We start from the raw sequence: 23,906 nt of genomic DNA, 5'->3' as shown, positions 1-23,906 counted from the left end.
ACATAGACTGACCACGTGAATCCAGGTGAAAACTATGATCCTTTACTGATGTCACTTGTTAAATCCACTTCAATCAGTGTAGATAAGGGGGAGGAGACAAGTTAATGAAGGATTTTTAAGCCTTGAGACAATTGTTACATGGATTGTGTATGTGTGTCATTCAGAGGGTGAATGGGCAAGACAAAAAATGCCTTTGAAATGGGTATGGTAGAGTCCACGCCACGACAAATTGAGGCTGTTCTGAAGGCAAAAGGGGGGCTGTTTCCCTACAATTCTATCCTAATATCCTTCTATCCTTCCTAATTATTATGTCCACGTTTGATCTTCATCCTGACATGTACCATAACAACAGTAAAATGACAACTGAAAGTTTATTGTATAATTATTTTAAATCTTTCCGGAACACGAAGGGTGATGGTGTGCTCATAACTGTGGCTATGGTTACAGTCTTCCATTCTCTCCTAATGCACAGGGAGCCGGAAACCAAAGCACTGCACATTACTGACAATTGAGTCAGGGCCTCTCCTTCTCTCTGCTCCCTAATGCTCCGAGATGGTTATCATGGTCAGAACCTCTCTGTTGGGCATTTCATCTGGGGTTACTAAGATACTGATCAAGTCAGTACCTTTTGAAGTCATTTTCAAAATGTTTGTTTACCTTATCCAACGTAAGAGCCCTTCACTTTTTGTATGGACCCAATACCTTTGCTCAAGATCTTATCGTTTGCAACTGTACAGTTCCTCTGATCAATCAAAGAAATACAGTGATCGATTCATGTCGTTACCATTGACAATACATGTAGAAAGGTATGTGTACAACTCTCCACGACCTCTATGTAATCAAGCCAAATCAAAGTGCAAGGTGCATTGAATCCAGCTCTGTCATTCAATCTAGCTAATAGAGACATTGGTGTGTTCCATTGTGAGAAATGCTAAGTGTAGAATTTGATACGGCCCTCAACAGACTCATCCATGGTAAGGCAGGATGAGCAAATAGGCAGCAAGGCAGCTCTCTGTCACATAGCAACCCAGACCTATTTTGGGGAGGTGTTTAAATGTGCTTGTAAAATCAAGGTCCATGTCATTTTTTTATTGGCAAGTAAAATCAAAGCAACATTGGATACACTGTATTGAATCCTACGTATTTGGATGAGGTTCAACACTTGTTTTAGATATGAGTTTTTCCCCCCATGGGTATCCAGAGGTTCATAATGATATTTTGCCCTCTGTAGATTACATATATCTATCTTCACAAGAGATGGGTTCAGCATCTGTAGCGTGTCACGTTTGGCAAAGGAAAATGTATCAAATTATTTACACATTTACACGGTTCGTTCTAGGTGTCTGGAAACAGATGTTTTGTGACTTTCATTAAGGCTAGATCTCTGTCCTCTTTATTGCAAAATATAAATGATGCAACATCTGTTTTGCAGTTTTTCTGGTGAGCGATTTCATGCTAATGTCATTAGCGCGCCATAATGTGCCAAACAAAATAATATCCTATTGCGCTGCAACATAATGTAACATAATGTTTCCGATATGTGTAATGTCTAGCTTGTGGGGAGCTGGCTAGAGCAGTGGAGTTAGATTTTGCAACACACACAATTTGTTTCAGGAAATCATTAATCATCAGTTAGTAGTAGTGGAGCTTCAGTAATAACACATTAGCTGAGATTTGTGCATTAAATAAGGAGACCCCACCCCCCTTTACATTGGTCTATTTAGCCTTATGTATGAAAGCCCTCATCTGTTTTGCATTATGGGGAACATAGGACCCTTTCAGTTAATATCACACGTCAATGGTACAGGCTGTTAGGCTATGAATATTTAATTATATTTTCATCCCACTGGCTTTACCATAATGGAGTTTCGGTGGAGACAATGAATAGGCTACTTGACCTTGGGCCTTTACAGTGGGAGTATGTGATGTAGTAGGCCTATGCATTGGAGAAATGGCTGCATCCAATTACAACAATCAGGAGGCATTTCAGGGCATGCCACTACACACCACACATTTGACAGATTTGTATCTGATTATTTAAGATAAATGCATACTTTTTTTTGAATGAAATGGAAAGTTATTACATATATTTGTACAGCAGCTCATTTATTCTGGGGTATAATGATTTCATTCAGAGCAACAATACAGCACTGAGAAGTGAGTCGGCTATGTGACATGAGAGGGTGTTTGTTGTACTCGGGGATGGTTCAGCTTCTCCTAGAGAGTTGTCGCCACCTAGCAGTTCACTGTGGTTTGGGAATGGGAATTTAGGGATGTGGTATTTCTGAATGAAATCAGTTATGCGAACACTGCTGAATAGTAGGGTGGGATGGGAAGATAGCTTTTTCTTGTCTTCGTCAATACATCACATATTTTGTCACTTAGCACATAAGCACTTATTTTCAAGGAATAATTAGTCACAGGCTTATCATGGTAAATGACTGTAACCATGGTTCAACTTACTTGCAGTTGTTTAGCCAGCCCTTACCTTCACAGGCCGAATAATACTACAATGAGGCAACAGCAGCAGAGGTGCCGAAGTAGACCCACATGTATTATTTTGATAATGTTTTACCTAGCACCTCTGAGTAATAGGCAAATCAATAACGTTGGGCTTTTCTAGCTACCAAACAATGTTGCCCCATTTACAACTAGCTAGGTACTTTGTAACAATCGAATGGGCACAATGTGTGTAGAGCTAGCACAATTATTCTGAGACCATTACGGTACATTTGGCAACTAACTGTTTGTTGGCTGAAAAAGTAATCGACACATTCTGCGTTGTGCGTAGAACCACAAAAGCCAACTCGCGAGCCCTCTGCGAGATTGGGTCGCTGGTGAGCAGCAAACACCATCTGAAAGAGGAAGAGAACATGGAATAAACATGGCACACAACATAAGCTTTTTTGAAGGTAAAGTGAGGCTTATTTTACCTAACTAATTGTAAAGGCAAGGCGGCAATGTTTGTTAGCGATCATATTCCCAGGTCTCTAAATGAGACATCGGATCCAGCGCGCGTGCCTCAAATTTGGTTTCAAGCCTGTTCGGAGAGCACTAGCAACTAGCTAGCGAGCTAAAGTTAGCTATTCCTTCCAGAACTAGCTAGCTACATTTATTCACATAACTTACATCTGTAGCTACATTGTTCACCGCGAATGGACATTTCAGAACCAAAAAGACCTAATTAAAAAGACCTAATACGATTAAAATGGAATTATCAGAGTCACGCTGCTTTACTGAACGCCGTCTATAGTTATGCTAGCTATTAAGCTAGCTAGCTAACTTGCCCGTGTATGTCTGACTAGCTAGCCAGAAGCTATCTGACTACCTACTAGCTAAGCTAGCTAGCCTCAAATGTCGTAGGAAATGGGACACGGTTTTACTGACATAAGTTTGCGCAGTATTTTACATGAGTAATTTGTTTACATAAATTATAGCTTTCTGCGCCATGGGGTAAAGTTGTAACTTACTTGTGGACGTAGGTACTGAATGTACTGTAGATAATGGTCAAGATTGAACAGTCAGACAGCAAGGCCTAGCTGGCTAACGTTAGCTACCTAGACATAATTGTTGACAGGCCTTCATGTCAGCTATACTTTTACATGTCCTTTTGTTTTTCATTTGAAAATATTTAACAGTGGATCAACCTAACGTTATTTGTTGGTTAGCAATCAAGTTAACGTTAGTTATAAACAATACATTCTTTCTGCTTTTCAAGGTCTTAAAACTCAGAGAAGGGTTGTCAGTTTCCATTTCAGACAGCGCATAACAAAGTAGCTAGTCTGATGGTGTTCATGTAAATAGCCAGCAAATAAATGAGCAACTTTATAATATGCATTCTTATATCAAAGTGCTAACTTGCTCAAAAACAAGGAAGGGAACACTTCTGTAAGCACCATGCCAGTGTGGAATGTGGTGTCTCCAAATTCAGTGTGTTGGGGGTGGGGGAGTTGAGGCTATAGGTATAGCTACGGTATATCATCTGCACATAACTCTTAACAAGACGAACACTTTCAATATATTTTGCTGTTAACACTCGTAGTCATGACCAATTAAGTAATAGGCCTAAGTATTTCATTGCCTGTGCCACAGACTGTGGAGCAAGGAAGTAGTTAATGAGGACAGTATGCAACCCAAAGGCATATTGATAAAGGCAACTCCTGGAATAACTTTGTTTATTAGTTATTTCTATACTAAATTACTAGCTTTATAGACCACATCCTGGGAGAGGGGTCAGTACATTGAGACATTCATCTGACAGATTCTAAAGGGAGCCTAAATGTAATTCTAGAAAACTCTAAAAACACATGACAATCTTCTTCCATTATAAATAACTGTAAGTGCCTACAGTGGGTCAGCTAAGTGGGAAATATCTTGCTGTACCTAGCATAGACTGGTTTGGGCTGTCTTGCGGCAGTCTGTCTGGCAACAGTGCCCACAGTGTTGAGAAGGGAACAAAGCTGCAGTGACTGTGTCATTGAGCCATGGGTTTGATCCACCGAGCCAGACTCAAAGCAATCCTTCAACTGCTGTGCCTATCTATGACTGACCAGCCTCATTCATTTAGACTGCTGATGGTGTTATGAAGGTGGGCTAACACATGTAGGGTGGAAGCCTTGATTTCATAACACTGTAAGGATAGCCTACAGTGTTAGGAAATCAAATCATAGCTAGTCGGGTGAAAATGGAACGAGCTCAGTGGTCAAGCCATTACCTAATTATCTAGGCTACAGTTGGTGTACTAAGATCCGGTATAAATACATTCTAATTGTTAGCCTAAACACTTAGTGACAGAGTTTTTGACAGCAAAATATAGACCCTTTGGCTAACTGCCACATCCCCAGCTTCACTGCGTACCCTGCTGCTGTGCCACATAGTATTTATTGGAAAACATTTTAAGTGCTTCCTTGAAATGGTTTCCTACAGCGGTGAAATGTTTATCCTCAGACATTGATATGGAGAGGCCTACAGTTATGTGATTGCACAAAACACACCTACTCAAAGCATCATGCAAATAACTTTTTGTGAAATACCGCCATCCAAAAACCGTTTTTGCCATCTCTAAACCAGCTATTGTGATTGTCGTGAGATATTACGACTCCACCGTGTCTCATTTTCGAGCAGCATGGTGCTACGCCTCTAAGCCTGTTACACATTTATGATGAGAGTCACCATAGGAAATGAGTCTTGTCGTCCACAGAGAGGGGGAGTAGCTCCTTGGCAAACACCTGCTCTGTTGTCAGCTGCCGACGTGTCTCCTCTGCTTACAGTTTTATCGCAGACATGATTTAAGCTTTATTCATCAAAGAACATAGAAGGGCTATTCAGTTATTTCTTTGTTGACTTGACTTTAGGTTGAGGCTATTTGGCTTCATCTTAACATCAGATTCATAATCTAGTTTGAGGATTACTCATGAATCGAAGTTCTCTTTGATGATTTGAATGATGCATATGGTGCTAATACAAGCAGTGTTGAAATGATTAGTGCAACTCCTAGAAGTACACATGCTCATTTCAACTGATGCCCTCATTTTCCCGTCGTATAACTGAACTCATGCAAGTTGTGGTTTATTATATTCAAGCTCTGGATAGATCAGAGGCCAGGCGAGATGGAGGGTACAAGCAGAACTGGAGCTTTTCTCTTTCTGAAGGCAGTGAAGAGGAGAGGAGACATGAGTAAGCATTTCTCCTCCGGACCTCATTTCAGCACTCGGCATCGCTGCATTGCATCAATTTCACCCTGCCACCCGCCGTATCCACCAGACTGACAGACCCCACGATTCTTTCTGTTCTGTTTATTAGTATTCCCACCTGAGAGCCTGCCTGCCACCAGCTTAATATACAGATATGGCCACATGCACACGCACTGTCTGCATGCAGAGTCTGTGTTGTAATAGAAGTGTGTAGACTGTAGAAGTGTTTTACACCAGGGATACAAACTGACAGTGATGTTACTGTAAAACTACATGTATCACAGAATCATGCGGTTACATATGACATCATATGACATTGTAATTCAATAATTGATGTAGTCCAGTAACTTAAGGAACTACCCAATATGTTTGTCTGATGGTTTTTGTCTAAGTGGACATAAAACCAAGGCATTATCTAACCACGCTCTTCCACCCCTTTTTCTCTTATTTTCTCCTAAGTTGCACATCGGTGGTGACCACGAAGGAGATGGATGGACAACAGCACTCCTCCCCAGAGGGGCAGAAGGTACTGTAGGCTACCTCCCTCACGAAGGAAAGCCTTATCGTGCACCCCTCCGCGTTACTCACATCTATGGCATTGTTGCTCGCAGCAGGCTACAGGCTTTCTGCTCTGTCCTGTTGGTGCCCTCTGCCGTTCTGTCTCATCTCTCTCCCTTTTTATATGTCCTTATTCTTTCTTTCTCTCCTTTCTTTTTCTTTCTCTCTCGCTCTGTCAAATCTTGTATGGCAAAGGCATCCAGAGGACTCCAGCTTTGTACCAGCAAAAATGTTCTGTGCTGCTGCTGGTGAAAAGTAAATGTTGTGACATTTTGATGCTAACTGCACTGTTAGAATACACAGAACATTTAATCCGGTGAAATTTGTTGTGAATGTGATATTATTTAGGGGTATTATTACTAAATATTCAAAACCTGTTTCTCTTGTCTCAACTGAACAGTGAACAAGAACATCAGCTCAGTGCTGTTTTTGCCGTGACTTTATCAGTGTTTAATGCAGCATCACTCAGGCATATACTGTATGCTCTCAGCCGAAATGCACTGCAACATACTTTATGTAATCAGATCCTCTTTGTTAATTCTCTTCTTTGTTGTCTCTCTCTCCACCAGTCCCCCGCTCTTAGGCACTTCTCTTCTGCGGATCCCCTGAAAACATATGAAAACAGGCCAAATACAAATAATCACATAAGGGCTCTAAACAAACTAGGAACTGGCAAGAGGCTAAGGTATGGCACATCATTGTTGCTAGTATCTCTCCTGTCCAAGTTGGAACGTTTTGATGACAATGGCAAATATGATAATGAACAAATTCGACCTGTGTTCAGTGAAACCCGGCGGATGTTGTTTCTCTGCTTTCCTCTCTAGTGAAATTCCATACCCGGTAGCAACGACGTCGCCAATGCCGAACAGAACAGACTATTTAATCGGCAGCCCAACACCGCCTCAAGGGGTCGTTCTACAGGGGAGACACTTTCAGCACACCCACCATGTTCCTGCTGCAATGAGGAAACCTGTCCAAAGGTATGAGCCCTCACGGAAGTCACACTCTAGTCGTACTGCAAAACAAAGCATCGAAAGCGACTCTGTGGTTTTGTATGTCAGAACGCTTGATTTCTCCCAAGTTGCCAGGTAGGGCTGGCTCTTTAGTCGATCGAAGAGAGAACATGTTACTCTCCCTTTTTATGGAAGGGTTTGATCAAATCCGTTTGGCTAATTGCCATCAAGTTGGAGGTGCAGCCCATTTAATCATGGATCATCACAATTATTGTGTTAGACTTGATTGTATTGCTAGACGAGACTTACTCTCTCTCCATTTTCCTTTCTTAAGCAACCTTGACTTAAAGGAAAGGTAAGACATTGAACCCAGAGGATTTTCTCAGCCATGCTTTGTGCTGCAACCACTCGTAGTGAGCTGAATGGTCTGCTCTCTTTGTCCTGTTCTGACTTTGCATTTCATGTCATGCTGTAGTCAAAGCAATAGTGCCTGTGCCGATGTGCGTTTGTACTTTTTAGCTAACTTAATACCCTGCTCAACCTGCATCCACCCACCTTTGGTCTGGATCTGTAGGGCACTGACTGAAGTCTGTTTGCATGGAATATCCCATGTCATGTGTTTCATCATAGCCTTACTCCATTGTGAAATAGCTTCATTTGCGCTCCTACACTTCATATTGCATATTTTGCTTATCTCCAATGATCCACTGCGGATTTGAGTTGTTTACCTCATTTATGGCTGTTGACAAAAAAAGTATTTGTTTTAAATGGCTGTGCTTCTGACCAGAGCCATAGATTTAGACATATCTAGGTATATGGCTGTGCTTCTGACCAAACTGTGCCATTTTTCCCGCAGAAAAGAGTACAGCACCACCCAGCAGCAGATCCAACCAGTAGAAGTAGAGAGCATCATTCTCACCTGTCCAGAGAACCCAGGTAAGACGACACTGTGCCCTTACATTCACTGTATTTCAGGGTTTCCGTTATGAAAATGTGGCGCCGGACATTTGACCGGCAGCATTTAAATTTACCGGACATTTGAGTAATGTCCCGGACCCATGTGCAGTGGGTGCGTAACCTGATTAGGGTGTCCAATCACCGTTCTCAGAATGACAGAAGTCACATTTTAGATTATGGTAAATAGTCTTCCCAGAATATGCAAGTCGAGGATGCAATGACATGTCCTTGAGGATGTTAGAAGAACTGTCCACATTTATATTTTCCTCAGACGACAAAATGAGTAACGAGTAGCAGAATCGCTAGCCTATGTATAGGTGGCACGTGAGTTTCAAGTTTGGAGAATAACATTTCACCGTAAAATGCACCTTTTATAATAAAGCATTCCATGCATCATCGCATTTGCAGACTTATGTAAGATAGCCTACTATTTGTAATGTGATGAGTAGATTGGATAGTCAAAATTTAGGGTAATAATATAACTCGATCACTATTCGCAAAAAAAGACAGTTCAATGCATGGCTGAGCGCGTAGAGGCCTGGGCTATAGGCCATATCGGTTACGTTCCTTCTTTCTTTGCACGTGAAACACATTTCTTGCGATTCTACTGCACTTTATATGACTGGAGACATTAGCAGAATCTTGTTAAATAAAACAAATTACAGGGTAGCCTACTCTAACACTGACAAACAATCAAAGCATTTCTTGTCCATATGATAGGCCTATGAGAAGGGGATACACAACTAGAATATGACGTCCATCTAAACTGGAGGAGGTAATTATTGTCCAAAAACAAACTTTTAAGTGGCATTGACCCAACAATGATAGTGTGAATATGTGCAGTGTGCACCAGGGATATGGCTGTTGCTCTCCGCTGGTTCCAATATGATAGGCTATAGGCCTGTTGTTCGCTCAACTAAAAGACAGTTTAGTCTTTTCATTGTCATCTCTTTACAGCAATAGCTTTGAAAGCAAATAGCTATGTTTTCTTGTGATTGAATGTAGACATTTTGTGATATGCCTTGCTGGGCGTCTACTTTTCACTGACAGTCACAACTCAACAATCATTTATTTGGTATTTGCAGTGCACGCTGCCAAAATTGCGCGGGTTGCCTTTCCTCCCGACTGTAGGCAATGCGATTTTTAAAAATCCACAAGGTGTCATTTTTTTTTACGGCTAGGAGAAGCTAATGATCCTCTGTGGTTAAATCTTGCTTTAGTAACCTATTTTGAAGTATGGTATTTATTTATGTATCGACAGGAGTAGGCTAATTAGGCTATATAATTTTGCCACTTTAATATAGTTTACTAAGGGAAGGCTTAGCTTCCCCTAGCCTTGAAGACATGCCGCATATGAGCCTATGCCAATCTACTATCCCCCATTTGTAGAAAAGTCTACCTATTCTATTGGTCAGCTTGTCGAGAAACAAATAGCCCAAATAGGCTATGGGACGATAGATCCCAAATTCATATAACCAGTAAGCCTAGGCTACATTAACAAACAAAAAAAGTTGAAGCAATGAATCTGCAACATATCAGAACATTCAGCTTAAAATGTTGATAAACTATAATGTAACTTTTTTAGTGCAGCAATGTGCACAAGGCAGTAGGCTACGCGCGAATGTGCATTTGGCTACTGGACAATGAAAGAAAGTTGATAACCGATAACCAATAGAACATGAGAGAAATAGGCTACTGGTTTCAATTAGAGGTCGACCGATTATGATTTTTCAACGCCGATACCGATTATTGGAGGACCAAAAAAAAGCCGGTGCCGATTAATCGGCCAATTTTTTTTATTTTTTTATTTTTATTTGGTCACTTCCCTGACCAAGGCCCTTCTCCCCCGATTTCTTAGTTTGGCAGAGCAGCCAGCTCTAGGAAGAGTCTTGGTGGTTCCAAACTTTTCCATTTACGAATGATGGAGGCCACTGTGTTCTTGGGGACCTTCAATGTTGCAGACATTTTTTTGTACCCTTCGCCAGATCTGTATCCCGACACAATCCTGTCTCGGAGCTCTACGGACAATTGCTTCAACCTCGTGGCTTGGTTTTTGCTCTGACATGCACTTATAATTGTGTCGACCTTATATAGACAAGATGTGTGCCTTTTCTAAATCATTTCCAATCAATTGAATTCACCACAGGTGGACTCCGATCAAGTTGTAGAAACATCTGAAGGATCATCAATGGAACAGGATGCACTTGAGCTCAATTTCGAGTCTCATAGGAAAGGCTCTGAATACTTATGTAAATTAAGTATTTCTGGTTTTTATTTTTAATGAATGAGCAAAACTTTCTAAAAACCAGTTTTTGCTTTGTCATTATGGGGTATTGTGTGTAAATAAGGATTTTTTTATTTATTGAATCCATTTTTAGAACAAGGCTGTAACGGATTTTTTTGGGGGAAAGGTCAAGGGGTCGCAATACTTCCCGAATGCACTGTATATACAAAAGTATGTAAACACCCCTTCAAGTGAGTGGATTTTTGCTATTTCAGCCCCACCCATTGCTGATAAGATAATAAAATCGAGTACACAACCATGCAATCTCCATAGACAAACATTGGCAGTAGAATGGCCTTAATGAAGAGCTCAGTGACTTTCAACGTGGTACCGTGCATTTGGATGGCACCTTTCCAACAAGTAATTTCGTAAAATTTCTGCCCTGCTAGAGCTGCCTCGGTCGACTGTAAGTGCTATTATTGTGAAGAGGAAACGGCAAGGAGCAATAACGCCTCAGCCGCATAGTGGTAGGCCACACAAGCTCACAGAACGGGACCACCGAGTGCTGATGGGCGCAGCGCGTAAAAAAATGTCTTTCATCGGTTGCAACACTCACTACTGAGTTTCAAACTGCCTCTTCAAGCAACGTCCGCCGCACAGTAACTTTTAGTCGGGAGCTTCGTGAAATGGGTTTCCATGGCCGAGCAGCTGCACACAAGCCTAAGATCACCATGCGCAATGCCAAGTGTCAGCTGGAGTGGTGTAAAGCTCGCCATCATTGGACTCTGGAGCAGTGGAAATGCATTCTCTGGAGTGATGAATCACTCTTCACCATCTGGCAGTCCGACGGACGAATCTGGGTTTGGTGGATGCCAGGAGATTCGCTACCTGCCCGACTGCATAGTGCCAACTGTAAAGTTTGGTGGAGGAGGCGTAATGGTCTGGGGCTGTTTTTCATGGGTTGTGTTAGCTCCCTTAGTTCCAGTGAAGAGAGATCTTAACGCTACAATGTACAATGACATTCTAGACGATTCTGTGCTTCCAACTTTGTGGCAACAGTTTGGGGAAGGCCCTTTCCTGTATCAGCATTGATATTGGCGGGAACTGGAACACGCTGTCGTAAACGTCAATCCAGAGCATTTCAAACATGCTCAATGGGTGACATGTCTACTAGGAATTGTGTACAGATCCTTGCTATATGGGGCCGAGCATTATCAAGCTGAAACATGAGGGGATGGCAGCGGATGAATGGCACGACATTGGGCCTCAGGATCTCGTCACGTTATCTCTGTGCATTCAAATTGCCATTGATAAAATGCAGTTGTGTTTGTTGTCCGTAGCTTATACCTGCCCATATCATAACCCAACCGCCACCGTGAGGCACTCTGTTCACAACATTGACATTTAGAAAACCGCTCGCCCACATGATGCCATCCGGTACAGTTGAAACCAGGCTGAATCCGTGAAGAGCACACTTCTGCAGCGTGCCAGTGGCAATCGAAGGTGAGCATTTGCCCACTGAAGTCGGCTACGATGTCAAACTGCGGTCCGGTCAAGACACTGGTGAGGACGACGAGCACGCAGATGAGCTCCAATGAGATGGTTTCTGGCAGTTTGTTCAGAAATTCTTCGGGTTGTGCAAACCCACAGATTCATCAGCTGTCTGGGTGGCTGGTCTCAGAGGATCCCGCAGGTGAAGACTGATGTTGAGGTCCTGGGGTGGCGTGGTTATACGTTGTGCGGCTGGTTGGACGTACTGCCAAATTCTATAAAATGACGTGGAGGTGGCATATGGTAGAGAAAAGAACGTTCAATTCTCTGGCAACAGCTCTGGTGGACAATTCATGCAGCCAACATCATGATTTTCTCTACCAAATGTTTGTGATACAAATGTAAAAAGCATGTCAAGTTTCTGTGTGAGAATTGCTAGAACAATCTGAGATGCCCAAACCATCCTGACATGGAATCACCCAGCATGGTTTTATATGTGGACAAAGTGTACTGTACTAAGATGGCGTGGGTAAATGCTAGTGTATGTAATGTGATGTAATGTGGGACTTGGTACTAGGTGGTAGAGGGTGTCTGGATGTGGCTTTGCAGCCTCAGTCTCTGGCAGTGAAGGCTGTAGGGTCTGCGGGGCAGCAGATCTGTGCTGAGCCTCCTGCCTGTGTCTGCCAGAGGGGGATTGCAGCAGGCCTCGCAGATTACTCCGCCTGCAAAGCTCCTCTGAGAGGAAGAAGAGAGAGAGCCTGGCGGTCACAAATGAGCATGGGAAGGAAAGCAGCACACACAGGCAGTCAGGCTAATAAAGCACACTGTGCCCAGCCAGCCAACTCCTGCACAGCGAAATATTATGGGAGTGATGATGATCACATGTGGTGCAGCAAGGTGACCTTGGAACATTGGAACACTGCACCCATGTGAAACTTTTCCCCAAGGGCAATTCTTTCCACTCTGGCAATTTGTGTTTGTGTTGAAGATGAGGCTGGTTCTTAACCAGTTGTTACTGCACACTGTATATGACAGATAAGTCATATTTTTCCTTTCCATGTTATCTTTTGTTTCCTTTTTAGCCAACGACAACTCGAGCATCAAACGGCGTGTCCAGCAGCACAGTCGGAGAGCCTCGGCGGAGGGCTGTTGTAGCTTTCCCTTGCAGGTTCAGACCGAGGAGGTAAGAGCAGTTGCTTAAACACTTTGTCATCTCGGAGTAGGAGTGCTGATCTAGGATCTGTTTTTGCTTTTACATTATAATGTATATGTTAATATGGACGGGGGAGGCTGATCCTAAGTCAGCACTCCTACTCTGAGATGCTTTATGTATAGGCCCTGAAGGTGGAAAAGGACCTGTGCCTGCTTAGTAAGTGCATGTCTCTGTGGTCATCTAGATTTGACTGTTTAGTGTTTACCATGCAGCCTTTCCATATGAGAGGACTCTGACCCTGCTGGGCTGGAGTGGGAGCTACTCCCCTCTGGGCCTTTCTCTCAGGCCTTGCTAGTCAACTATCAAACCATCCAGCCTGCTCCTTCCTGTCTGAGTCATACCTTTAGTGTTGGGCCTAGAGCCAGAGATGAATAAATACCTGACTAGAAAGAAGCATGTGTAACAGTTCCACTTCAGTGGACCATTTCAACCCGAAAGGGCAGACAGGTTTTAAGACGATACCCCTGACAGATAGTGTTGAGAAGAAAATCAAAGTATTTGAATGTGAATGTATCTGCTGCTGAAATGAAATTGTCTCTCGTCTTTTCTGCAGGCCCTACATCCAAACGTAGTGTGCGGGAAGTGTAGCAAATCCAGTGAAAACAGCACCATGTGTGAACACTGCGGGAACCCCTTGGCGTTGGAGGCCCCCCACCTCCACCACCCCCCTGCAGCCCAGCCTACGTCCCCCACGCCCAGACCCCCCATCCGACCCCACCCCCATACCAACCAGCACCCCTCCCCAGGAGCCAACAATCTACAGCTGAGGAAGAACAACTTCTACGGTTCGGCCTCGACTTTGAGGGCGCCGCCGCTGCGTGTGGACACTGTGATGAACCCGCCCATCCCGGTACGCATTACCACCCGGGCCGGCCTGCTACTGCCACACAACGGGAGAGCCGTGGGGGCTGGGCTAGTGGGGAGCTGCTGCGCCGGGAAAGTCGCCGCCAACAAAGGCAGGAGGACGGCGGCCGCCAAGCTACACAAGATCAACGACCCCAGTAAGTCTACTGATCCATCCCAACCTGCTAAGTACTCACTTCTCGCATCTCCCTACAGTGGTTATTGTCAGGGTTTACCTCAGGGCTTTGCATTGTGTAAGGTAGTGCAGGAAGTTTTCATTTAAATTGGCAGTACAGAATGTTCTTGCTAGTAAACCACACACCTCAAAACCACTAGCACCTGTCTGTACATCTTACCTCTCTCACACAAGGTCACATTTGTTTGCCACCGAATGCCACTTTTCAAAATCTAAATCTCCTGCTCTTCTTGAAAGAATAAATTCAACTATGGTGGAGCGAGTGACTCATTCTCAGTCATGAAATGTCTGTAATGTGTGTGTGTGTGTTCCAGTCGTGCTGTCCAGTGACGATGATGAGGAGGATGAAGCAGACGACGGCAGCACTGGTAGCGTCAACAGGCTGGACAGCGTCTCCCCGCTGCCCGCTGACTCGGCCCACTCCTCGCCAGCGCCCTCCGGAGGCAGGGTAGAGGCGGCAGTGAAGAGTAGCGCAGGAGAGGAGCAGGAGGAGATCACCTCTGATTTCTTCTCCGACGTCGACAGCAGAATCTCACTACCGAAAAGGAACCGCATGAAAGATCAGGTATGTGTCCGCTTCTTTGAAATACACTGAGTGTACAAACCATTAAGGACACCTGCTCTTTCCGTGACACAGGCTGACCAGGTGAATCCAGGTGAAAGTTGTGATCACTTATTGATGTCACTTGTTCAATCCACTTCAATCTGTGTATATGAAGGGGAGTAGAGAGGTTGAAGAAGGATTTCTATGCCTTCAGAAATGGATTGTGTATGTGTGCCATTCAGAGGGTGAATGGGCAAGACAAAAGATTAAAGTGCCTTTTGAACGCGGTATGGTAGTAGGTGCCAGGCGCACCGGTTTGTGTCAAGAACTGCAACGCTGCTGGGTTTTTCACGCTCAACAATTTCCTGTGTGTATCAAGAATGGTCCACCACCCAAAGGACATCCAGCTGCCAACTTGACACAACTTGACACAACTTGCCAACTTGAGTCAACATGTGCAAGGATCCATGTGGAACGCTTTCGACACCTTGTAGAGTCCATGCCCTGACGAATTCAGGCTGTTCTTAGGGCTGGAGGGGTAGACAAGTCAATATTAGGAAGGTGTTCCTAATATTTGGTATACTCTCTATATATATATAAAAAAAAAAAAGGTTTTATTCAGACTGGGATAGCATGAAATGAGTAGTGTCGGGGGCTGGGATTTGTACCCATGTTGTGGTAGTGTATATGTGCTGCACCAGCCTCTGTGTATAGGATGGCACTTGTGTGGATACGTAATGAAATGTTGTTGATCCCTCAAGGATGTTTCCGCAGTTCTCTTCTCAAAGGTCAGCCACATTTAGTACACAGGCCTAGCTATAGTGAGCCAGTCTGATAGTGAGCTGTTTTGGAACATTTCAGTCTGGATTTATTGACCCTGTCCGTCAGAATGTCCTTGAGAACTCAATGTTCCTGATCTGCTCTCTCAAGGTAACATTGTGGGTTGTTTTGCTTGGCAGCAAGTTATATTACTCTGTGTTTCTTTATTCACTAAGATAGTCCCACTCCCAATGGCCAAAAACAACTCACGATTATGTCTCCTAATTTACTTTTTGTGTGTTCAGGATCGTTTTCCTTTGAGAAACATACCGCTCCTGACATTTAGCTTTCAAACTAATTATGCAGCTGAATCTAAATGATGAGTTGAGGAAGAATCCGATATTGTTGGCAAGACGAGTACTGTACATGATTGGTCCCTAAGAGGAATGAATGATACGAGGCGGCAGATTTTGAGGCTGACCGTGTGTTTTTCAGTTTGGAAACCAAATACCCGACGACTCTACACCCAGGAAAAAACAGAAGACCTCCCCCTACAAGCTGGACAGCATCATCCTGGACTGTAGGAGCGTGAGAGTAGGGACTCTTCGCAGGATGGTGACCAAACCTGTCATTGTAAGTACTCCGCTCCTGTACTCTGTTCTCTCTCTGTACAGACACTGTCGCGCTTATCAAAAATCTTGCCAAAAACAATAGCCTATAGCAATAGGGTCAAAGCTGAAATTATTTATACTAATTGTCTTACTGACATAATGTGTCATTCAACCATCTCTTTGTCTTTCAGTTTACGGGCGATTACATTCAACTTGAAACTGAAGGTGAGAGACATAAGAACATAAAATGTCTTACGCATTTTTTCCCTCTGCTCTCCAATGACAAAATGTTGTAGATGCATTATACGCACACTCTTGTACAGTATGAAGGGTGGCATAATTCCAATACATTTCCCAAAATTCCCATGTTTTCTAGAAATTGTAGTTGGAGGATTCCGAATTTCCTGCTTATTCCCTCCTGTTTCAGGGAATCTTCCAACCAGGACTTCTGGACAACCTGAGAATTGTGGAAACGTTACTGAAGTTTAGCAAACCTAACAGTATGTGATGTTCTAGTGCTTTGTATCCCAGGCCCTGAAGTGGATTCTCTGGAGAAGGTGCGTCTGCAAGCGTCTGGGCTTATCAGCTGTGAGTGGTGCAGCGTGAGGAAGCTACCCGTGCTCTTCTTCCAGACCACCCAAGAGGAATGTCTGCGGCTTCGCACCCAGCTCAAGATGACCCGCGACAAGGGAGGCCTGTGGTACGACTGTGCCAGCAACGGTGAGAAATGCCAATCGAAAAGTGAAGCACCCTTGCCAGTTGCAACATCAGTCGTCTGTAAAATAGTTGGATGAATATGTTTTTTGTTTACAAGACTCGTCAACGTTGTCCCTCTGTTTTGGAGAAGACTTTCTATGACATATTTTTTTGCTAAATCAAGTCTGTGACCTCAAGTCTGTGACGGTCAACAAAATGTCAAGTCTTATTGCTCTCCCTACTCACCCCAGACTCTGACGAGAAGTACATCGTGCTGATCTTTGAGAATGGGCTGTCGATGCACGAGCAGATGATTCTAGAGGAGATTCTACAGGAGATCGGCCGAGCCAACAAACTGAACGAGTTCCCCACTAAACTGCCGTTTGATGAAGCTAACATCAGATTGGTCAACTACAACAAAGCAACAAAAGAAAAGGTGGGCTTTCTCTCCATGGAAGATTAGCATCTTGGAGCCTTTTGAGACTAGCTAACAAAGTATGTGTTGCCGGTGTTGCCTTTCCTTGGCTTCAGGTTTTCAACAGTCTCTCTTAAACAATCCCTTGACCATGATATTTTGGCTGCATCACTTTCTTGTAGGTAAAGAATAATAACGACAACAATGGCGGTAATGCCAACAACACACCGCCACCAACAGTGCGGACACGCATGGCCACACGGCAGCAGACCAGCACGTTCTTCGATGATGAAGACGATGACATGGCTGAGCTCCAACCCACCTTCACTGGACCAATCGTAAAGTACGAGGGTTATCTATCTCCTACACCTGGGTCATGTTCAAGAAAATGGGCTGAAATGGGAAGGGGCTAACACTCGTTTTCTGTTGTAAACCATTTCACTTCGGTGTGCCCTGTCCTCCTAAGTATCATTCTAAAGTGTTTGTGCCTAATGGTAATTGGATGGTTGTGTTGTAGGTTGATGGTGTACCCACCTCCTCCAGCCAAGGGGGGCATGTCGGTGACTAACGAAGACCTCCACTGCCTTAACGATGGAGAGTTCCTAAACGACGTCATCATAGACTTTTATTTAAAGTTAGTGGCTTTCGCGTTCCGTTGTATATTTCCCATTGTTGTTTTTTGAAGTCACATTCTAGGTTTGATATTCTATAGAAACACAAAGTGCCGGCGTTTGTAGTACACTGGGAATTTTGCCAACCTTACAAGGAGAGTGGATTAACAGTTTTTCTGTGTGCATCTTCCCTTTAGATATTTAGTTTTGGAGAAGTTGAAAAAAGAAGACTCACAAAGGAGTCACGTGTTCAGCTCCTTCTTTTACAAGAGGCTCAACCAAAGAGAGAGGAGAAGCATCCCAGACACCACGAACCTAACGTGAGTCTCCTCTCCTCTGCCGAGAGCGGCCCGACAGCTCCCAGATCTATTTGTGCTGTTTTGCCAACTCATTTGGTCATTATCACGGCAAACATTGTTTTAGTTGTCGAGACGGCACAAACTGATGTGGGACCAGGCAAGGGCAACACATTTCAGGCAGAATTCAGTAAACCATGTCTCTTGTTTGCCAGGATCCAGAAGAGGAAGCACAATCGGGTGAAGACGTGGACCCGACATGTAGACCTGTTCCAGAAGGACTTCATCTTTGTTCCCATTAACGAGTCGTGAGTGCTGCTCAATATCCCTGGTTGCGCCCAAATTACACCCTATTCCCTATGTAGTGCACTATATTTGAGTGGAGCCCGACTATATAAGGAAGGGAAAGGGGATACCTAGTCAGTTGCACAACTGAATGCATTCAACCCAAATGGATCAGAGCGGTGCGGGGGGCTGCCTTAATCAACGCCTATGTCATCGGTGCCCAGGGAGCAGTTGTTGTGGGGGTTAACTGCCTTGCTCACGGGCAGAACGGTTGATTTTTCCACCTTGCCGGGATTCGAACAAGCAACCTTTCGGTTACTGTCCCAACACTCTAACCTCTAGGCTACCTGCCATTTGAGATGCGAATTTCAACATGGAAATGAATTGACTGTTTTCTTGTCTCAAGTGCAATGATGGTGAACAGACTGATACAAAATAATAGACAAAGATGGTAGACCTAACTGTCTCTCTTAACCAAACCCATTGCTGTATGTGTTTCAGAGCCCACTGGTACTTAGCAGTGATCTGCTTCCCAGGCCTTCAGGGCCCTCAGTTTGTGACCAACCCCCTATACCAGGCCCCGGAGTCAGCACCAGGGCCGACACAGGCTGCCCCCCAGGGCAGCCCCCCTGACCACTGCCGGCCCCTGTCTCCAGAGCCAGACCACTTTGAGCCTCTGTCCCCAGACAGAGAGGAACCCGTGGCCACCTCAGAGAAGCTGTCCCTCAGTGCCACTGAGGCCTCCTCGGGGAGACACTCTCACAGCGAGCAGCCAAAGGGGGTGTCCACCTGTCCCAATGGGCGCCAAGAGCCTCCCAAGACCTCTGGAGCCAGGGTGAATGGACAGGTCAACGCCCAGCCACAGTACACAGGTAAGGCACAGGCAGATGTCACTACTTGCAAGTAGCATTTCATTGCACTGTGTACAATACACTACGTTGTATCCTGCGCATATGGCAAATAAACTTTGATTGCGATTTCTTGGAAGCTGTGTGGGAACTGATGGGAAATGAATCTGTGATTCACTGGCCTTTTAATTATGTTTTGCAGATGGTCTGCACAGAATCAGTGTGTGTTATGGATCAGGAGGTGGCAATGGTGATGACACCCAAACCTTTTCTGATGATCAAAGCTCCTGCCAGGTAACGGTGGAATTTGCTTCTCTGTTTGGTGACATTTCTGAGGAAGTTAAATGAATGTTATGTGTCACGTTGTTGTTTTTCCTTTTGTCTAGGATGAGTGCAGTGAGGATGGTGCACTTGCTGAGGACCCGGTTACCCCTGAGAGCTCGGAGTGTACCTCCAAACCCACCACCTGTAAACAGTGAGTAGGAGAGGATGTTCTACTTGTGCCAGTAGATGGCGATATTGCTCTCCTGACACCTTTGTGGCTAGTGTGATTTGAGGTGATTGTCCATTCATATTTACCTCAGAATCACAATGTTTAAGCATTTGCTGAGTGATTTTTGTTTGTTTTCTCAGGCCCTGCATTCTCATCATGGACTCGTTACGTGGCCCTTCCAGATCTTCAGTAGTTAAAACATTACGAGAGTAAGTCAATTCTTTCATACTGTTCTGTATATTGTACATTTAGTTTGCCTAATTTGTACGTTATCTAAGTATTACACGCATTGGCGCACCAAAGCAAACCTTCCCAAGCCATTTAAATGTAGTGTTTTTGTTTGTGTGATTTGCGTGTGTAACTGCAGGTACCTGGAGGTGGAGTGGGAGGTGAGGAAAGGAAGTCAGAGGAGTTTTGGGAAGGATCAGATGAAGGGCTCCAACCCGCGTGTGCCTCAGCAAGATAACTTCAGCGACTGTGGAGTCTACATCCTGCAGTATGTGGAGAGCTTCTTCGAGGTGAGAAAATAGGCTGAAGGCAAAGCGGCTCTGTTCAAAAGTAGTGCACTATATAGGGAATAGGGTGCGATTTTTAGGATGCACACGGCGAGAAATACAACCAGTGCAGTGTATAAAATAACAGACACCTGGGGCCATATAATGAGATGTGGTCCATTTTCATTTTTTATTGGTTGTATTTTTAGATTGGCAATGTTTACCGAATTGATTTACTGTAACAACTACTGATGGGTCGACTCTGCTAACCAGAAGTGAATCCCAAATACGGATACCAGCTACTGTTTTAAAGCAATCGCACCAAACCAGGCCTTTATAGACTCTTGATTTTGAAGCTCATTTGCTACCTTACAACACTCCAAAAATAGATGGGACATTGCTTAGGAGTGAATCCATAATAATTACGTTTTTCTGCCCTCCATTCAGAGTCCACTTGCCAGCTTTCATCTCCCCTTGAACCTGGCGGAATGGTTCCTGCAGCAACGGATGAAGACTAAACGCGAAGAGATCAAGGAGCTCATTCGAAAGATCCAATCCCAACAGAAGAAGGAGGCAGGCCAGGGCTCAGCCAAAGGCTCTCCTGGTGAACAGGAGGTGGGAGGAGAGGATACAGAGGAAGGTGTAGAGATACAGATTCAGAACTTTCCCGTCAGCCCCTGAGGTGCATTGTCTGGTCTGACACGGCTGCCTACCTACTCTCTTTTACTTTGACATGACGGTCCTATCTATCGGGTGGGGCTCCCGCTGCCTGGCCAAGCCTGGAGGTCGGTCCGTCTGCCTTCCTGCTGCCAGGGCCAGGCCTGATTACATGCTGCTGGATTACCCCCCCCCCCTTATTTCCTAACTGTCCTATTCCTTCCATTTACAACAAAACATTTTACATTTGTATTGAATAAAACATGTACATATGCTGGATGTTTTTGCTGCCTTTGAGATTTACTGTTTTTGATGCCGCGCTACACGTGGATGATCATCATCCACATCTGTTTTCTTCATAGATGTTCTTTTTTTCGGGTGCAGAATATACTGTTCCGCTCTTGTATCATATTTTTTATGCATCTGACTGAGTTGTGTAGAGAACTTGCTGTTATTTGTCATTTATAGCCATACCGGTCTGGAAGAAAGTATCATTTTCAAAATCCCAGTACCTCTCATGAATTGCTTAACAAGTGCTTGTTAAAGGCCCAGTGCAGTCAAAAACATGATTATCCTGTGTTTCATATATTTTTACACACTAGGAGGTTGGAATAATACTGTATGATAATACTGTATAATGCCCTTTTATTGTAATAGCTGTTTGATGGGATGAAGACATCACAGCTAGATTTCCGTTTTTTCCCTCCCCACTCGGACCCCTCCCAGATAGTCCTAGCTAAATTCTTGCCTGAGAAATTGATCTTTGCTAAGAAGCTATTTGTTGCTTTTTGACCATTTTTAATTGAAAACAATCACAGTAAGGTACTTACTTGTTTCCCAAGTATGATTTGATATTGAGATAAAAATGGCTGCATTGAACTTTTTTAAGTCTCTTTATGTGAGTGGATGGATCTTGAGCATTAAACGCAAGAGCACATCATTTGCCTTAGTTTTTATAACATACTGTTGGTCAGCGTTCTTCCCTCCTGTTGTTGGTTTTCCTCTGCATAAAACATGAGTTGAGTGCACCTTTTCTTTAGTAAAATATTTGGGACACAGTTACTGTGATAGAATTCATGTAATTCCATGAGATGTCATCCCATATTCAATATCTCTGTTGTAGAAGTGCATTTGTGCCAGGTTTCATCATCTGGTCGCCCGGGGCTGATAGGATGAAAAGGTGGTCATCTAGATGTGTCTGTCCTCTATTGTTTGAACAAATGACTGCTATTATCCATCGTTATCTAGGGATGATTGGGCCTTGTCATTAATACAGCGATATACAGTTAGTTGATCTTCCTTTGCTCAAAATATGTAATTTTTTATTACCCTAGCTCAAAAAGTTTAATTTACAGGTAACTGCCAAAATAAAGGAAACACCAACATAGTGTCTAAATAGGGCGTTGGGCCACCATGAGCCGCCAGTGTACCCAGAATGGCTTTAATGCGCCTTGGCATAGATTCTACAAGTGTGAAACTGAGATGCAACAGCATTCTTCCATGCGAAATTCCATAATTTGGTGTTTCGTTGATTGTGGTGGCGTTGATCCGCTCCAGAATCTTCCGTAAGTGTTCAATTTGGTGGAGATCTGATCCCATTTTTTAAAAGATATCTATCTGCATTTCACCTATCGGATAGTATTAAATGGAATGAATAGAACAAGAGTCCCCATTCAAGTCAATGATTTGTCAGTTCTATTCATTCTATGTATTTTATCCTATCCAATAGGTGAAATCCAGATAAATAACTTTTTAAAAAACTGGGCCCTGATGACTGAGACAAACAAAGTCAATGAGATATCTTCTAGCCATGGTAGCCAAAATATTGGGCAACTTGGCATTTTTATACTTGACCCTAAGCATGATGGGATGTTTTAATTGCACAATGAACTCGGGAACCACACCTATGTGGAAGCACCTGCTTTCAATATACTTTGTATCCCTCGTTTAGTCAAGTGTTTCCTTTGTTTTGGCAGTTAACGGCATATTCATAGGCTTTATTTATTGTCTTGAAAAAAATTATTGTATCTACTTTTTTCAGTTATCACAATGATCTTAAATATACTGTATGTGAAGAACAAGTATGTTAAAATAGCAGCGCGAGGCTTTCCTCTCCGTGTGTAGCATTTTGAGTTCAGAGAAGCGTTGCATTCATTCCGACCCTCCCTCCCAACATGTCCTTAGAAACCAATGTTACCTTCCAAATGGCACCCTATTCCCTTTATAGTGCACCACTTCCGAACAGGGCACCTATATAATGGACTACATTTGACTAGGGCCCATGGTACTCTGGTCAAAAGTAGTGCACTATATTTGGGATGCAGACAAGGAGTGAATAACCTGGAGCTGCCTTTTAAGTCTTTACTGCGGTTATGGTCACAGACAATGTTGTGTAAATATTTTAGAAGCTTAAGTAGTATCAATGCATCCTCGCACTGCCCTCTCCAATGTGACGGACAGTATCTATTGTCCCTCTGAAATGTCAAGTGCATCCAGACCTATTCTGCCAGTCACCATAGTTTCCATGGTGTATAGGCCATAATGCTGTTTGCACAGCTAGCTTTGTTTTTCATGAGGGCTGGCCCTAGAGGGATGGTGAATAGACAGACAAAACCACATTTCCTCCAGCACAACCTGGATTTGCATTTCTTATGTACATCATGCAAGGTGGCCAATGAACTAGCTCACCTCACCAGGTGTGGAGTGTAATATATGTGTGCTTTCCCCTCCATATCTTATGTCCCAAATATATAAAATCTAGTTTTATTTGTCACGTGCCAAATACAACAGGTGTAGACCTTCCAGTGAAATGCTTACTTACAAGCCCTGAACCAACAATGCAGCTTAAGAAAAATACCTAAAGAAATAAAGTAACAAATAATTAAAGAGCAGCAGTAAAATAACAATAGCGAGGCTATATCCAGGGGGTACGGGTTAGTCGAGGTAGGTTGAGTTATTAAAGTGACTATGCAGAGATAACAGAGTAGCAGCAGTGTAAAGGAGGGGGGGGGGGGGCAATGCAAGTAGTCTGGGTAGCCATTTGTTTAGATGTTCAGGATTCTTATGGCT

At 43.7% G+C, this 23,906-nt stretch overlaps 1 protein-coding gene across 5 annotated transcripts; it reads left to right on the top strand.

Annotated features, from left to right (window-relative positions):
* Positions 1–2,399: 2,399 nt before the first annotated feature.
* On the top strand, positions 2,400–21,798 carry LOC139582259 (sentrin-specific protease 6-like). 5 transcript variants are annotated; one of them, XM_071412262.1, is made up of 24 exons: positions 2,400–2,912; positions 5,583–5,676; positions 6,153–6,219; positions 6,821–6,936; positions 7,076–7,231; positions 7,539–7,559; positions 8,061–8,140; positions 12,959–13,059; positions 13,643–14,090; positions 14,443–14,693; positions 15,927–16,064; positions 16,234–16,267; positions 16,574–16,762; positions 16,990–17,174; positions 17,336–17,496; positions 17,671–17,787; positions 17,962–18,084; positions 18,276–18,368; positions 18,847–19,217; positions 19,396–19,487; positions 19,580–19,668; positions 19,827–19,895; positions 20,054–20,204; positions 20,628–21,798. In XM_071412262.1, the coding sequence occupies exons 1-24, from the start codon at positions 2,885–2,887 to the stop codon at positions 20,859–20,861; spliced, it is 3,408 nt and encodes a 1,135-aa protein (XP_071268363.1). In that variant the 5' UTR covers positions 2,400–2,884; the 3' UTR covers positions 20,862–21,798. The 5 variants fall into 5 exon arrangements, with proteins under 5 accessions (XP_071268363.1, XP_071268362.1, XP_071268364.1 ...); XM_071412261.1 differs by having other exon boundaries at positions 2,403–2,912; positions 16,559–16,762; XM_071412263.1 differs by lacking the exon at positions 7,539–7,559 and having other exon boundaries at positions 2,410–2,912; positions 16,559–16,762.
* Positions 21,799–23,906: the final 2,108 nt, after the last annotated feature.

The sequence above is a fragment of the Salvelinus alpinus genome, chromosome 8 (assembly GCF_045679555.1).
Source record: "Salvelinus alpinus chromosome 8, SLU_Salpinus.1, whole genome shotgun sequence".
In the NCBI taxonomy this organism is placed as follows: Eukaryota; Metazoa; Chordata; class Actinopteri; order Salmoniformes; family Salmonidae; genus Salvelinus; species Salvelinus alpinus.
This window is presented reverse-complemented; position numbering and strand designations above follow the sequence as displayed.

Bases quoted from the DNA above. Each gene is read 5' to 3' on its own strand.
- LOC139582259 (XM_071412261.1), top strand. From the start codon at position 2,885: ATGGCACACAACATAAGCTTTTTTGAAG. The intron at 5,677-6,152 runs GTAAGCATTTCT...TTTTCTCCTAAG, and splicing joins GAAGAGGAGAGGAGACATGA to TTGCACATCGGTGGTGACCA. The intron at 6,937-7,075 runs GTATGGCACATC...TTTCCTCTCTAG, and splicing joins GGAACTGGCAAGAGGCTAAG to TGAAATTCCATACCCGGTAG.